This window comes from Jaculus jaculus, chromosome 22, assembly GCF_020740685.1.
Source record: "Jaculus jaculus isolate mJacJac1 chromosome 22, mJacJac1.mat.Y.cur, whole genome shotgun sequence".
Classification (NCBI taxonomy): Eukaryota; Metazoa; Chordata; class Mammalia; order Rodentia; family Dipodidae; genus Jaculus; species Jaculus jaculus.
The window spans coordinates 4998232-5011048 of NC_059123.1; the positions used below are offsets into that span (position 1 = coordinate 4998232).

The following is a 12817-nucleotide window of genomic DNA, read 5'->3' on the forward strand; positions in this document are numbered from 1 at the left end:
TTTTTTGGTTTTTCAAGGTAGGGTCTCACTCTAGCTCAGGCTGATCTGGAATTCACTATGTAGTCTCAGGGTGACCTCAAACTCACAGCGATCCTCCTCCTGCCCTCCGAGTGCTGGGATTAAAGGCATGTGCCACCACACCTGTAAAGTTGTAAAGTTGAATACATGAAATATCTTTCTGAAGAAATTAATTAAAATTAATGGCTCCAAAATAAGCTAAAACCAGTTTTTGAGTTTCTATACTGTCTTCTTAAATCGTTTACATATTTAAGACAATATCTCTCTGTGACTGAATGAAAGATAATTTGGAGGCTTGGAATATGGGTTATTGGATAAAGCCTTGGCCACCCACTCTGGGAACCTAAGTTTGAATCCCCAGACTGCACATAACCAGAGCCTTTAATCCCAGCACCTGGGAGGCAGACGTAGGAAGATCGTGTGAATTTGAGGCTACCCTGAGACTACATAGTGAATCTCAGGTCAGCCTGAGCTAGAGTGAGACCGTACCTTGAAAGAAAAAGGAAAAAAAAAAAAAGCCGGGCGTGGTGGCGCACGCCTTTAATCGCAGCACTCGGGAGGCAGAGGTAGGAGGATTGCCATGAGTTCAAGGCCACCCTGAGATGACAGAGTTAATTCCAGGTCAGCCTGGACCAGAGTGAGACCCTACCTCGAAAAACCAAAAAATAAAAAAATAAAAAAATAAAGAAAAAGGAAAAAAAAGAGTTTTAAGGGCTGGAGAGATGCTTAAGTAGTTAAAGGTTCTTGCTTACAAGCCTGAAGTCTCTGGTGTGACTCCTCAGTATCCATATAAAGTGAGACACACAAAATGACACATCTGGACTTCCTCTGCAGTGGCAGAAGGCCCTGGTGCATCCCTGCTCAACTCTCTTTCTGTCCGCCTCTTTCTCTCTCAAATGAATAGGAAAAAAAAATACACACACACACACACACACCCAGAGAAATGGCCCAGTGATTAAGGTACTTGCCTGCAAAGCCTAGTGACCCAGGTTCAATTCTTCAGTACCCACATAAGACAGATGTACAAAGTGACACATGCATCTAGAGTTTGTTTGCAGTAGCTGGAGGGCCTGGCACAGCCATTCTCTCTCCCTCTTTCTCTCTCTCTGCTTCCAAATAAATAAAATGTTTAAAATATATGTTTTTAAGGGCTAGAGAGATGGCTTAGTGGTTTTGGCATTTGCCTGTGAGGCCAAAGGACCCAGGTTCAATTCCCCAGGACCCATGCAAGCCAGATGCACAAGGGACACATGCATCTGGAGTTCGTTTGCAGTGGCTAGAGGCCCTGGTGTGTCCATTCTCTGTCTGTCTGTCTCTCTTCCCTCTGCTTGCAAAGAAATAAAATTTATATTAAAAATATACATGTATTTTAGGAAAACAAAAATAAGTGTTTTAAGCACCTAGAATCAAAGAGCTTTGAAAAGCAATCCTCCACTGGAGGGAAATGAAGGTTGGCAGTCCTGTGGTACACCACCAGGTTTCCTCAAGAAGCACATTAGCGGCAACTCACCTGGTTCTTGTTTGGGTTCTCCATGAAGACACACTGTTTCATGATGTACGAGACGACGGCGTTCCCTCCCAGGGCAGCCACGTGAGCTCTGACCATGGCGAAGACCTCCGCAATGAAAGCGTGGAGAAAGCCACTGACGCCGCCTTCCTGCAGGAAGCACAGACAGTCTTGTTACACGCACAGAGGCAGGAATGCGCACAAGACCGTCATGTCACACACATGAATGTAGGAATGCATATAAAATCCTAAACAATATGTATTGATCCACTCCAAATTTTAAAACAAAAGCAACAAACACACAAGGCTTTAAGGAACACATGTCTGCATAGGGATTTATTATCTTTCTTTAAGCATCTTTGACTAAAGCTCAGAAAAGTTGTGATTTGCCCATGACCAGCTATATTCACCACATTAGTCCCTATTACTGAAAAAAAACAAACAAACCAAAAAAACTTTTTGGGCTGAAGGGATGGCTTAGCAGTTAAGGCATTTGCCTGCAAAGCCAAAGGACCCAGGTTCAATTTCCCAGGACCCAGTTGGGAGGCAGAGGTAGAAGGATCACCGTGAGTTCAAGGCCATCCTGAGACTACATAGTGAATTCCAGGTTAGCCCAAACTAGACTGAGACCCTAACTCGAAAACCAAAAAAAAAAAAAAAAAAAAAAAAAAAAAAGCTTTTAGGGCTGGAGGGATGGCTTAGTGGTTAAACCATTTGCCTGCAAAGCCAAAGGACCCAGGTTCAGTTCCCCGGGATCCACATTAGCCAGATGCACAAGGGGACGCATGCATCTGGAGTTCCTTTGCAGTGGCTGGGGGCCCTGGTGCACCCATTCTCACACTCTCTTTCCCTCTTTCTCTGTCAAATAAATGTAAAATGTTTTTTTAAATAATAGCTTTAAAAAATCTGTGTGTGTGTGTGCACGCGTTTGTGCCAGGGCCTCTTATTCTTGCTAATGAATACCTGTCTGGCTTTGTGCGGATGGCTGGAGATTAAATTTGGACTGGCAAGCTTTGCAAGAAAGTGCCTTTAACCACTGAGCCATATCCCAAGACCTCCAAATTTAAGTTTAATGATAGCTATTCTAAGAAGAAACAGCATTCTTTTTAAAAAAATTATTTTTGTTTATTTTTATTTATTTGAGAGCAATAGAGAGAGAGAAAGAGGCAGATAGAGACAGAGAACAGGCGTGCCAGGGCCTCCAGCCACTGCAAACGAACTCCAGATGCGTGCACCCCTTTGTGCATCTAGCTAACGTGGGTCCTGGGGAACCGAGCCTCAAACCGGGGTTCTTACGCTTCACAGGCAAGCACTTAACCGCCCAGAAACAGCATTCTTGTACACTGTTAGAAAGCCTAAGCGTGGGCTAGAGAGATGGTTTAGCGGTTAAATGCTTGCCTGTGAATCCTAAGGGCCCCAGTTCGAGGCTCGATTCCCCAGGACCCACCGTTGGCCAGATGGACAAGGGGGTGCACACGTCTGGAATTCCTTTGCAGTGGCTGGAGGCCCTGGTGCGCCCACTCTCTGTCTCTCTCTATCTGCCTCTTTCTCTGTCTGTTGCTCTCAAATAAATTAAAAAAGAAAGCCTAAGCACTAATAGTCTTAGTCTCTTTTAGAGGGAAGAAACCATAGAGCTAAAATATAATATCACAATAGATATGCATCTATCATATAACATACTATTTCTAAATATGATCCCTTAAATTTGCTATTTAAATGTATGTCAGGCAAATAACTACTGAGAAAATAATGTTCTTTCTGGGTTGTCTTAAGCCTTGAGTAAAACACAAGATAAACAAGATAAAGACCTAGAATTTCTACAAATAAATGGGCTTAAATCTAATGGAACCCTTACAATACTGGCTGTTGTGTGATATTTGATAAGTCTAATCCAAAATTCTACCTAAATAGGTACTATAAAAATAGATTAGTAAGATGCAAATGTATATGCTGGTTATGGAAAAATAATTTAAGACTTGGTTTTATTACTAAAATTTTAGTCACAGAATTATATTTTAAATGAAATTAACTTCTAGAAAATTACCTCACGAAGAGACGTGGTTTCTCTAATAAAAAACATGTTAATTATCCCAAGATACTTAGTTATTTTTGCTCCCGGAATAAAAGAAAGTGGTGTCATCTTAACAACCCCAACTGTAGAATTTGTGCAGTGTGGGGCAGAGCGATTCCGGAACGTTCCTTCACCCAGTGGACTTGCTTTTTCAATTGTCACAGCTAAAATTGAAGAAAGACAAGATAACATTATGAACAGACACCGATAATTCGCTCGCCCCCAACGTTTCCAAACAAGTGTAAGTGGTGACAACATTCAGCTACCTGTGCGGCTAAGCCATGTCATGACAGGAAAGAAATTGTCGTGCACTGCATGCAATTTAAAGAGACAGAAAATATGAGGAAAGCTGGGGTGATACTCTTGGAAGAAATGGCATTCCTGCAAAAGAAAATACTGCTGCAGTGTGACTACGGAGATGGCTACAGTGGAGAGGAAAGCGGCAGAGCGCTACGGTGATCTGCTGCCGAGCGCTTCTTACTGAGTGTGAAAGTTGTTCATTCCCAGCACACTGTCCATCTTTTTCAGACACTGTCATTATCAACTTGAAGAGAAGCCTTACGTTAACTAGTTCTGATATATTTCTTTTCCAAACCTTTTGTTTTAAACAAACTCATAATTTTAAAATTTTAGCAAATGACTTTGACTGTTGAAAAGTTGTAAAGTAACAAATAAAATAGCTACTCCTGTTAAATAACTGCACTAAGCCAGAAAAAAAAAAAAAAAAATGGAAATGTATGTGTCTGACCCTTGCAGTAAGCCAGCAGCATCTGTCATCATCACCTCACAAGACGTGGGGACACTGAGGATCACAGCAAGACTCAGCTGGCCGAGGCCACCTAGCTATGAAAATATGAAAATGGCACTTCTAGGGTTCAAAAACAGATCTCTCTGGCCCTCCTTCTACGTCCTTTCCTTTCAAATGTGGTCCTGTTCCTCTTACTATACCGCGACTCAAAGTCATATCAAAACCTACCAAAACGCACGGTCACAAAGAGCACCAAATCAGTGACCTGAAGTGTGGCAGTGAGACAGCTAACGACTACAGAACATTTCTCGCCCATCTCTCTGGACGTCACCTTCGTGAGCTGACAGGTGCTACTGAGTGCTTAGTGCTCCACTGGGTCCTGGAAGAGCCTCTCGAGTAAGAGACTGCCAATCCCCTTCCATCTAATTTGATGTAAAACCTACTTACGAACTTGTAGGAATAGCTTTGGGAAAATGTACAATTTGAACAGCACAGCCGTACAGTTAGAACTAAGCCACCAAAGAGCTGCTCAGTCGCTCTTCAAAACGCCCATCAGCGTCTGCAGCTTTCACACTCGAATGTCTGCGTGATCAGCAATGTTATTACTAGGCAGTAAGGTCTAGCCTTCCCCACTGGGCAATCAGGAATATGCTTCTCAGATCATCAGAATGTGGTAGAAACATCCGCCTACTTGTCTTAATTGATCCGCGCCTTATGGTCTGAGCTTTCAGTTTAATGAGCTCTATCCAGCTGCTGCATCTGTCTGCAAAGGAACTGTAATCAACTGACGTTGCTGAAAACACAGACAGAAAACAAAAGAAAAAACAAAGAAAAATATGGATGACGTCTCTTACTCGTCGTAATACTCCTTCCGATGATGTCACTTGACTGTAACTTAGGAAGAGAATGGTACTTTCAGTCATGCAAGAGAGGTGGTCAAGCCAAGTTCAGGCACTGACTTGTCCAAAACCAAGTTCCCGCTGAGCGGGCTGAGCGCTTCTCATGCTGTCATGCTTATGGGGCCTCCCAGGGAGACGAGTGGCCTCAGCCTATGTGCCAATGAGAGGACCAGACTCTGCTGGCTAGTTCCCATTCTTTTAATTTACCTTAATTTAGTCGCTTCTATTACAAAATTTTAATTTACAACCCAAGCATTATGATTAATTCCCTTCTATATTTTCTATACTAAAATCAAACTAAACATGAGAATCAACTGTTGAAGAATATTTGGAGGGGAAAAAAAAACCCTGCTGCACTAACTGACTCATTTCTTTAAGTGTCTCCTTTTCACCATGGCAATTCAGATATTCAGTTGACAGACAATCCACACGGTCACGCTAACCAATATTTTGTTTCCATGCCCGATTTCTGGCAAAAGCCTCTGATAATATGGGATGGGGGGGGGCGGTGTGAGTCTAGCACGTGCCCCTTTTATAAACAATAAAATTTTATATTGCTAAGTTGCAGAAAAAATGTTAAATAGCTAAAATTGTATAAAGTGAGAAAGCTATTAAAATGCTAAGCTTAATGATTGTGTTTTAAAGAACATATTCTAACTCCAACAAAGCCACACTGTGGTGTCCATTCCACTGGGCAGCGCGTTTCTGTTGGAGGCTGTGTGCACCACTGAGCTAGAATTCGCACCTCTGCGACTGCGCGTCAAACTCACCTCTCTGTGCAGCTGGTCTACCTGAGTTAGCACTTGCACGCTCCACGTGTTCTAATAAGACAACATGAACAACATTAGCTTGGATGCTAAGTGCAAGGCAGTCTCTTCTTTGCTGTCTGTTAATGTCTTCTAAAAGCCAGGAGAAGAGGAGTAAGTCTTACGGCTTTATTATGAAAGCAAACCAAATACAAGTATTTAAGTTCCAAATGCAGTTTCTATTATATGAAAACTAGCCCCATTAAGCAATACCATGCCAAGGAAGGCTGTTTCCTTGTTATAAGAGAAAATGAGTTTCAGGAACATTATAGTCACACAAAAATATAAACAAGAACATGTTAGTAGGACGATGGCAAGATGTAAGGAGACAGAAAAAAGGACCAGTGTGTTGAGACGGGTAAGAGAGATGAAACATGGAAGGCAAACGGAGGAGGCTGAGAGACCGGTAGTACAGTTAAACACCGCACTCAAGCTTAACAGCCTTTGCTTCAGACTCAAGCCTCCACTCTCTGGTCTCTATCTGCATTGGACTGAGCTGTCAGCAGTGCCCTCTGGTGGCAGCTAGACTTTGTGCAACTAAAGGGTACCAGAGAAATAACTAGGAATTTCAAACATTCTAGAATCACTTTCCAGTAACCTCATGAAAGTAGGAGCTAAACTTTCCTCTGATAGTTTATGAATTTATTAGACAAATTTAAGACATTTTGAAAATTAAAAAACACTCTAATCATTCAGCCTTTTTTTAAATGTCCAGGCTCTAGCCACACTAGCATATTCACTTTTGTTTCAAATAATTTTATAACTGAAAAAAAAAACATTGTGAACTTAGAAATAACACATTAGAACCACTGAGAATAATTCGATCTAACCAATTTTTAAACACATTATAAACTAACTAAATATATTTTTTATGTTTACTTAATGCATTGATCTTTGGTAATACTAAACACCCAGTCTCTACACCTTTGCTTCATAAGAACACACAAGCTCTACACATGTGCAACATAAGAACACACAAGCTCTACACCTGCGCTACATAAGAAAAGCAACACTCAGCCTGCAGCACCACAGGCCAGAGCTCCCACCAAGTCGCTCTGCTGGGGAGTTAGTATTCAGTGTAAGGAACAGTAGTACACCCTTCCCCGTGACAATCAAGCCATGCAACACTTGCTTTCTCAGTTTCTTTTCCTATTTATACATAGATTGTTCTACTTTTTTTTTTTTCTTTCAACAAAGTTGTCATTAAAACCAGGAATGTTGGTGCACTCCTATTTTCCCAGCTCTCAAGAGGCTAGGGCAGGAGGACCAATGAGAGTTCAAAGCCAATATGGGCTCCATAGCAAGTACCAGGCCAGCCAGGGGTATATATATATATATATACAGCAAGACCTTGTCTTAAAACAAAAAAAATAAGCTATCCAGGGTGATAACCGTCACTCACTAATAAATCAGAGGAGGCAAAGCAAATGGGACTGAGAGTAATTATTTTCTTAAGTTACTCAGCATGACTGAGCAAGCCCTCTGTCTACCATCATGTGGCTAAAACTACCCAATGTGAATACTGTTCTGTAGAGATCAGTGCATTAACGGTCCCTCCAAAGGAATTTGCAAGGGCTATTTCTCAAATGTACATTCTCCATTGTGTCTAACGTTTGAGATGTGGCAGAGTATTTTTTAGCTGTTGCTGTAGTTTGAATATCTATCTCTTTCAAGACACACTCTAAAATGTCACTGGAACAGCAGTAAGAGGCAGGACCTGACAAAGGGAGTCAGACCAGAAGCGTTCCAAACCAATCCCTTCAAGGTAACAGTAAGAATGTCTGCAGTTGTGTTTTTTTAACCCGTCCCTGCCATTTAATCATAATGGCAAAATATATTGTATTTTTAAACTACAAAAACAGCAGACATGCAACAGGATGTTACTATAGAAATAGAGTTAAGACCTCAATAGTTTGCGTGAAAAACAAAAGCTAACTTTTATAATCTTATAAATCTGCAATTTTACTTGCTAATTTAAAATAATCTCAGGCAAATCATTAAATTAAAGCAAATTATCTTTGTTTGTTTTTCAAGGTACTGTCTTGCTCTAGTCCAGGCTGAGCTGGAATTCACTATGTAGCCTCAGGGTGTTACGAACTTACAGTGATCCTCCTGCCTCTGCCTCCCAAGTGCAGGTATTAAAGGGGTGAGCCACCACGCCTGGGAAAATTATCTTTTAAGATCAGATTTGGCTTAACAAAATAAGAAAAATTACTCTTGTAACCTACAATGAAAATATATAGGATAAAAAAACTGATGTGGACTTGGGCTACAAGGCCACTGAGAAATCCTGTTGGAGCTGAGCTGAAAACCTCCTCCATGTAGACCAGCTGACAGAAAGCTGGAAGAAGCCATTCTGCATGCAGTTCAATGGGAGAGAGAGAAATGACCAGTGAAGATACCCAACAGTGGACACTGCAAGCCTTATATTTGGCCAGCCAGGCCACATGAGCCAACAAGTGCAATAGTGGCATGTCTGTCATGGTGGAAACCAACTGCCCTCTAATTGGACTGGAGGCCCACTCCATGGGAGAGAATACATCCCTGACACTGAAAACCTAAAACAGGGATAGTCATGAGCCCTAGGGGTGTAACGACTGCTGCTGTCTGGCTGAATGTATATACTATGCTCATCAAACTGCCCATTAAGTTCTTCTCTTAATGCTCATACACATATATTAATGCTACTCTCACTTTTGGTAGAGAACCTTCTTTTTTCAGATAGCAGTGACTTGGGATGATTCAGAAGGCATCATAGTGCTGAGAAGAAGTGACAGAGGAGTGCTCAGCACTGCAATATCTCTATCACACTTCCAAGGCTCAGGGTCTGTTGTGGAAGAGGTGGCAGAAAGAATGTAAGAGCCAAAAGTAGAGTAGGACTCCTTACAACGTGCTCCTCCAGACACAAAATGGCCTGGATGTCCATGACCTCACAGTGCCTGACACTACCTACACAAGACCATCATAATAGGAGGAAAAAGATCATGATATCAAAATAAGAGAGAGACTTATTGTGAGGGGGAGGGGATATGATGGAGAGTGGAGTTTAAAGGGGAAAGTGGAGGGAGTGAGGGCATTACCATGGGATATTGTTTATAATCATGAAAGTTGTTAATAAAAAAAAAACTGAAGTGGATAACCTCTGATAGAATCCAGTGCCTTGTAGGAATAGGCAAATTTGTGTTCTTTAAATCAAAAGGCAGGTTTTAGCCTACACCACCTACCATGCTCAGCAAATGAGGTCACAAAGAATCCTCTGCCGGCCCTCAAGAGCCAAGGGAAAGCAACAGCACAGCGGTCATCAACAGAAGACAAGAACTAAATGGTCCTAATTAAATCCCTGAAAGCCTTCAAGTGTCGATGTTCGAATAAAAACTGTTGGAAATGTTAACATAGTACGCCCTACGAGCGACTCAGCTCCTCCGCTTTACAGCGTGTCGGAAGCAGCTCAAGGAGGTTTATGTCCAGACATGTCATACACACACAGGTCACATACGTCACACGTGCATTACATATATGCACCATACACATCATATACACATGCATTATATACATTCTAACACCAAATTCTTGAAAATTACTTGCATTCTGAGAAAAATATTAACTATTTTTCACTTTTTACTCAAAATACCTACAGACTCCACATTTTTACAATATTTACTATCTCTCTTTACACACACACACACACACACACACACACACACACACACATATAATGTATACATATCTTGAAAAACATTTCAGCAAAAACTGATAAGGGTAAAAGCATGAATGCAGTATGAAATGTGTAACAGCTGTTTCCTGACATAGCTTTACATGAAGTCATCTGTGGTGACACCATGTCATTTATGTTCCTCATGATGTTCAAGAAATTCTGACATCCTTCACGTGATAGGAAATTATGGCAACTCAGCACTTTCAGTATCTCAAATCAAATAAATCAAGATACTAGCAGTGAAACCCCAAGTTGGCCACAAGTTTGAGACATATGCGAGCCTCTTGTTACCTTGAAAAACAAAGTGGAGCAATGCGCTGGGAAAGGAAAGACCGAGCGTGTCCAGACCCGCTCACGGCACACAGTGGGCGAGAACACCCAACACCAGAGCATCGCTGTGCCGCGTGACGTCGGCTCATTCCCACTAACAAAGACCTGAAAGGCTTATCTACAAGTGAAAAGGTGCAACTATTAATAAATAAGCTCCTCTTAACCCTGGAAACTGCTCTCCTGGTCAACAGAGGACGAAGTAAACAACTCTTCCTATGTGATAAGAAAATGAACACAAACTAGAATTCAAAGCTCTTGGAATTTTATTAAAGAAATAAGTCTAACAGCTTAGCTGACCAGCTTAACAGGAGCTGTAAGAACTGCACATTCGCGGCGCAGTTGGTGTGGCCCCCACGCTCACAGGGGAGCACAAGTTCCCCGAGGCCTCTTCCAGTCCTCTAATCACCAGCCTTCAAGCTTTACACAGTTTCTTTTCTATTCAATACTCTATCATGTAACATGACTATTACTCTAGTTTTCCAGGCCTTTTCAACACCTATCTCACCCCCAACTCTTCCAAAATATTTTGAAATAACTTTTAAAGACATCATTAGCCCATGTTTCTGAGCAGACTCCAGGCGGAGAAGACAGCAGTGAGAAAGCGTGCAGCACAGACCACACTTTACCAAGCTTGGCAGGAGAAGGTGCAGGACTTCTGAGGTGCTTACTGATGAGTGCAAAATGGGACGTTCAGGGGAATGACACGGGTTTACATTCAGCACTGGTGACAGCAAGTTTCCATAATGCAGCAGGAGATGTGATGATGCCAATAATTATGAGGAGGAAGGTGGCATGATCTGATGCAATGTTTTACAAACTTTTGAACCCAAAGCTTTGGAATCGAAGCTGCCCTGGCTCAAAGATGGAGTCAGATCTCGCGCCCCGCCCTGCTCAGCCCCTCCCATCCTGAGGCACCACAGGAAAACCTACAGGGCTTGGGGGAGAGGAGTTTGAGCTTACTGGTTTAGATGGTTGGTGCTTCTTGGAAATACTTGTCAAATTATGAAGTTCTTTGACCTTGGGCACTAATTCAGCTTCTGATTTACTTTTTTAATAATATAAATATGCTAATAATTGGAGAACCACCAAATACAGAAACCAAAGGAACTGCATTTACTTAAAGGTTGCAGGGAAGCTTAGCCTCTTCTTTTTTTAAAATTTATTTATTTTTCGTTTTTCGAGGTAGGGTCTCACTCACACTAGTCCAGGCTGACCTGGAATTCACTCTGTCGTCTCAGGGTGGCCTTGAACTCACAGTGATCCTCCTACCTCTGCCTCCCGAGTGCTGGGATTAAAGGTGTGCGCCACCACGCCCGGCCCCTTCTTTAATACATGAGAATCAGAGGCTCATGGAGGCAAAGTCACAGGCCCCCCTTCTCACTGAAGACTGGGGAGAGCCACGCTGTTGCTTTGAACCCACCTCAGTCAGGCTCTTCGCCACACTGCCAAAAATGAGTAAGTTTCAAATATGACATTCTACTAAAATATCTCTTTCTTATTGTTTAGTTCACAAAACATTCCACGGTAATGACCACCTAAGCCTTGGCTGAGCCATCAGCACAGACAAGGCAAACGCACATGTTCAGCGTCATGTTCCACAGAACCGGCCCTACTGACTCCCTCCCTCAGAGCCGGTGTGCAAGCCAACTGCGCACAAGCGGTCCCGTAGTGAGCACTTGCTCAGATCTTGACTGACGATTGACGTGAGGGGTGTCTGCTTGCTCACCTGGCAGAGTAAGGATAAATGATCCCTCAAAATAAGTGATTCAGGGACTGGATAGATGGTTCAGCAGTTAAGGTGCTCGCCTGCAAAGCCTAACAACCTGAGTTTGATTCCCCAGTACCCATTTAAAGCCAGATGCACAGGGTGACACATGCAGCTGGAGTGGTTTACAGTGGCAAGAGGCCCTGGTGCATCCATTCTCTCTCTCTGTTTATAAGCAAAAATATTTTTTAAATGTCATTCAAAACTAACCCTGTGTACATACACGTTTCTAAATAAAGTTGGTATTTTTAAAAAGCCATAATAAGCTCAAGAAAAGATCTTAACAATGCTTTCTGCTGTAGAAATTATATTCAACTCAGAAATCTGATTCTGATTTGATTTACTCTTTCAAAGGGGTTGTGGTACGCTAAAATGGCCTATTATCTTCTAAGTTGGAACTGTAGTGGTGACACAAAGAAAAGATGCTTGGGCTGGAGAGAGAGGTGGCTTACCAGGTAAGGCGTTTGCCTACAAAGATCAAGGATTCCAGTTCAACTCTCCAGGACCCACATAAGCCAGAAGCACAAGGGGGCCCATGCGTCTGGATTTAGTTTGTAGTGCCCAGAGGCCCTGGCGTGCCCATTCTCTCTCTCCCTCTCTCTGCCTCTTTCTGTCTCTTGCAAATAAAGAAAATAAAAATAAAGTTTGCTTTTCTTTTCTTTTTTTTAAAGATACTCAAAGTCATCAGGTTTGGAAGGTTCAAGGCTGAAACCACTACCTCTTCAAATCCTTCAACTATGACACAAAAGTGTGTCCTCAGGGACAGACCCTGCCCTGGTTTAGTCAAGACTCTTTTAATATGTATGCAAAGTAAATATACAGTTATTGTTTACTAGGTCATTTTGGCATCAGATAAAATTACTTTACTTGTATTATAAAAATTAGAATAGCCAATTTAGTGCTAAAGAATTTGTCATTTTTCAAATTGACAACTAGGAAAAATATGAACTAGACTTAA

General features: G+C 42.0%; 1 protein-coding gene across 15 annotated transcripts in view; it reads right to left on the reverse strand.

Annotated features, from left to right (window-relative positions):
- C2cd5 (C2 calcium dependent domain containing 5) overlaps nt 1-12817 on the reverse strand; it is a 98162-nt gene that overhangs the window by 2335 nt on the left and 83010 nt on the right. For 4 of the 15 annotated variants that reach the window (XM_045139464.1, XM_045139456.1, XM_045139465.1 and 1 more), the window contains 2 exons: nt 3570-3760; nt 1529-1675 (listed from right to left, as the gene is read on the reverse strand). In XM_045139464.1, the coding sequence (XP_044995399.1) occupies nt 1529-1675; nt 3570-3760 (338 nt within the window). Of the gene's footprint in view, nt 1-1528; nt 1676-3569; nt 3761-5035; nt 5138-6013; nt 6065-12817 lie in introns of all 15 variants that reach the window. The other 11 variants (XM_045139459.1, XM_045139460.1, XM_045139467.1 and 8 more) reach the window with 4 other exon arrangements.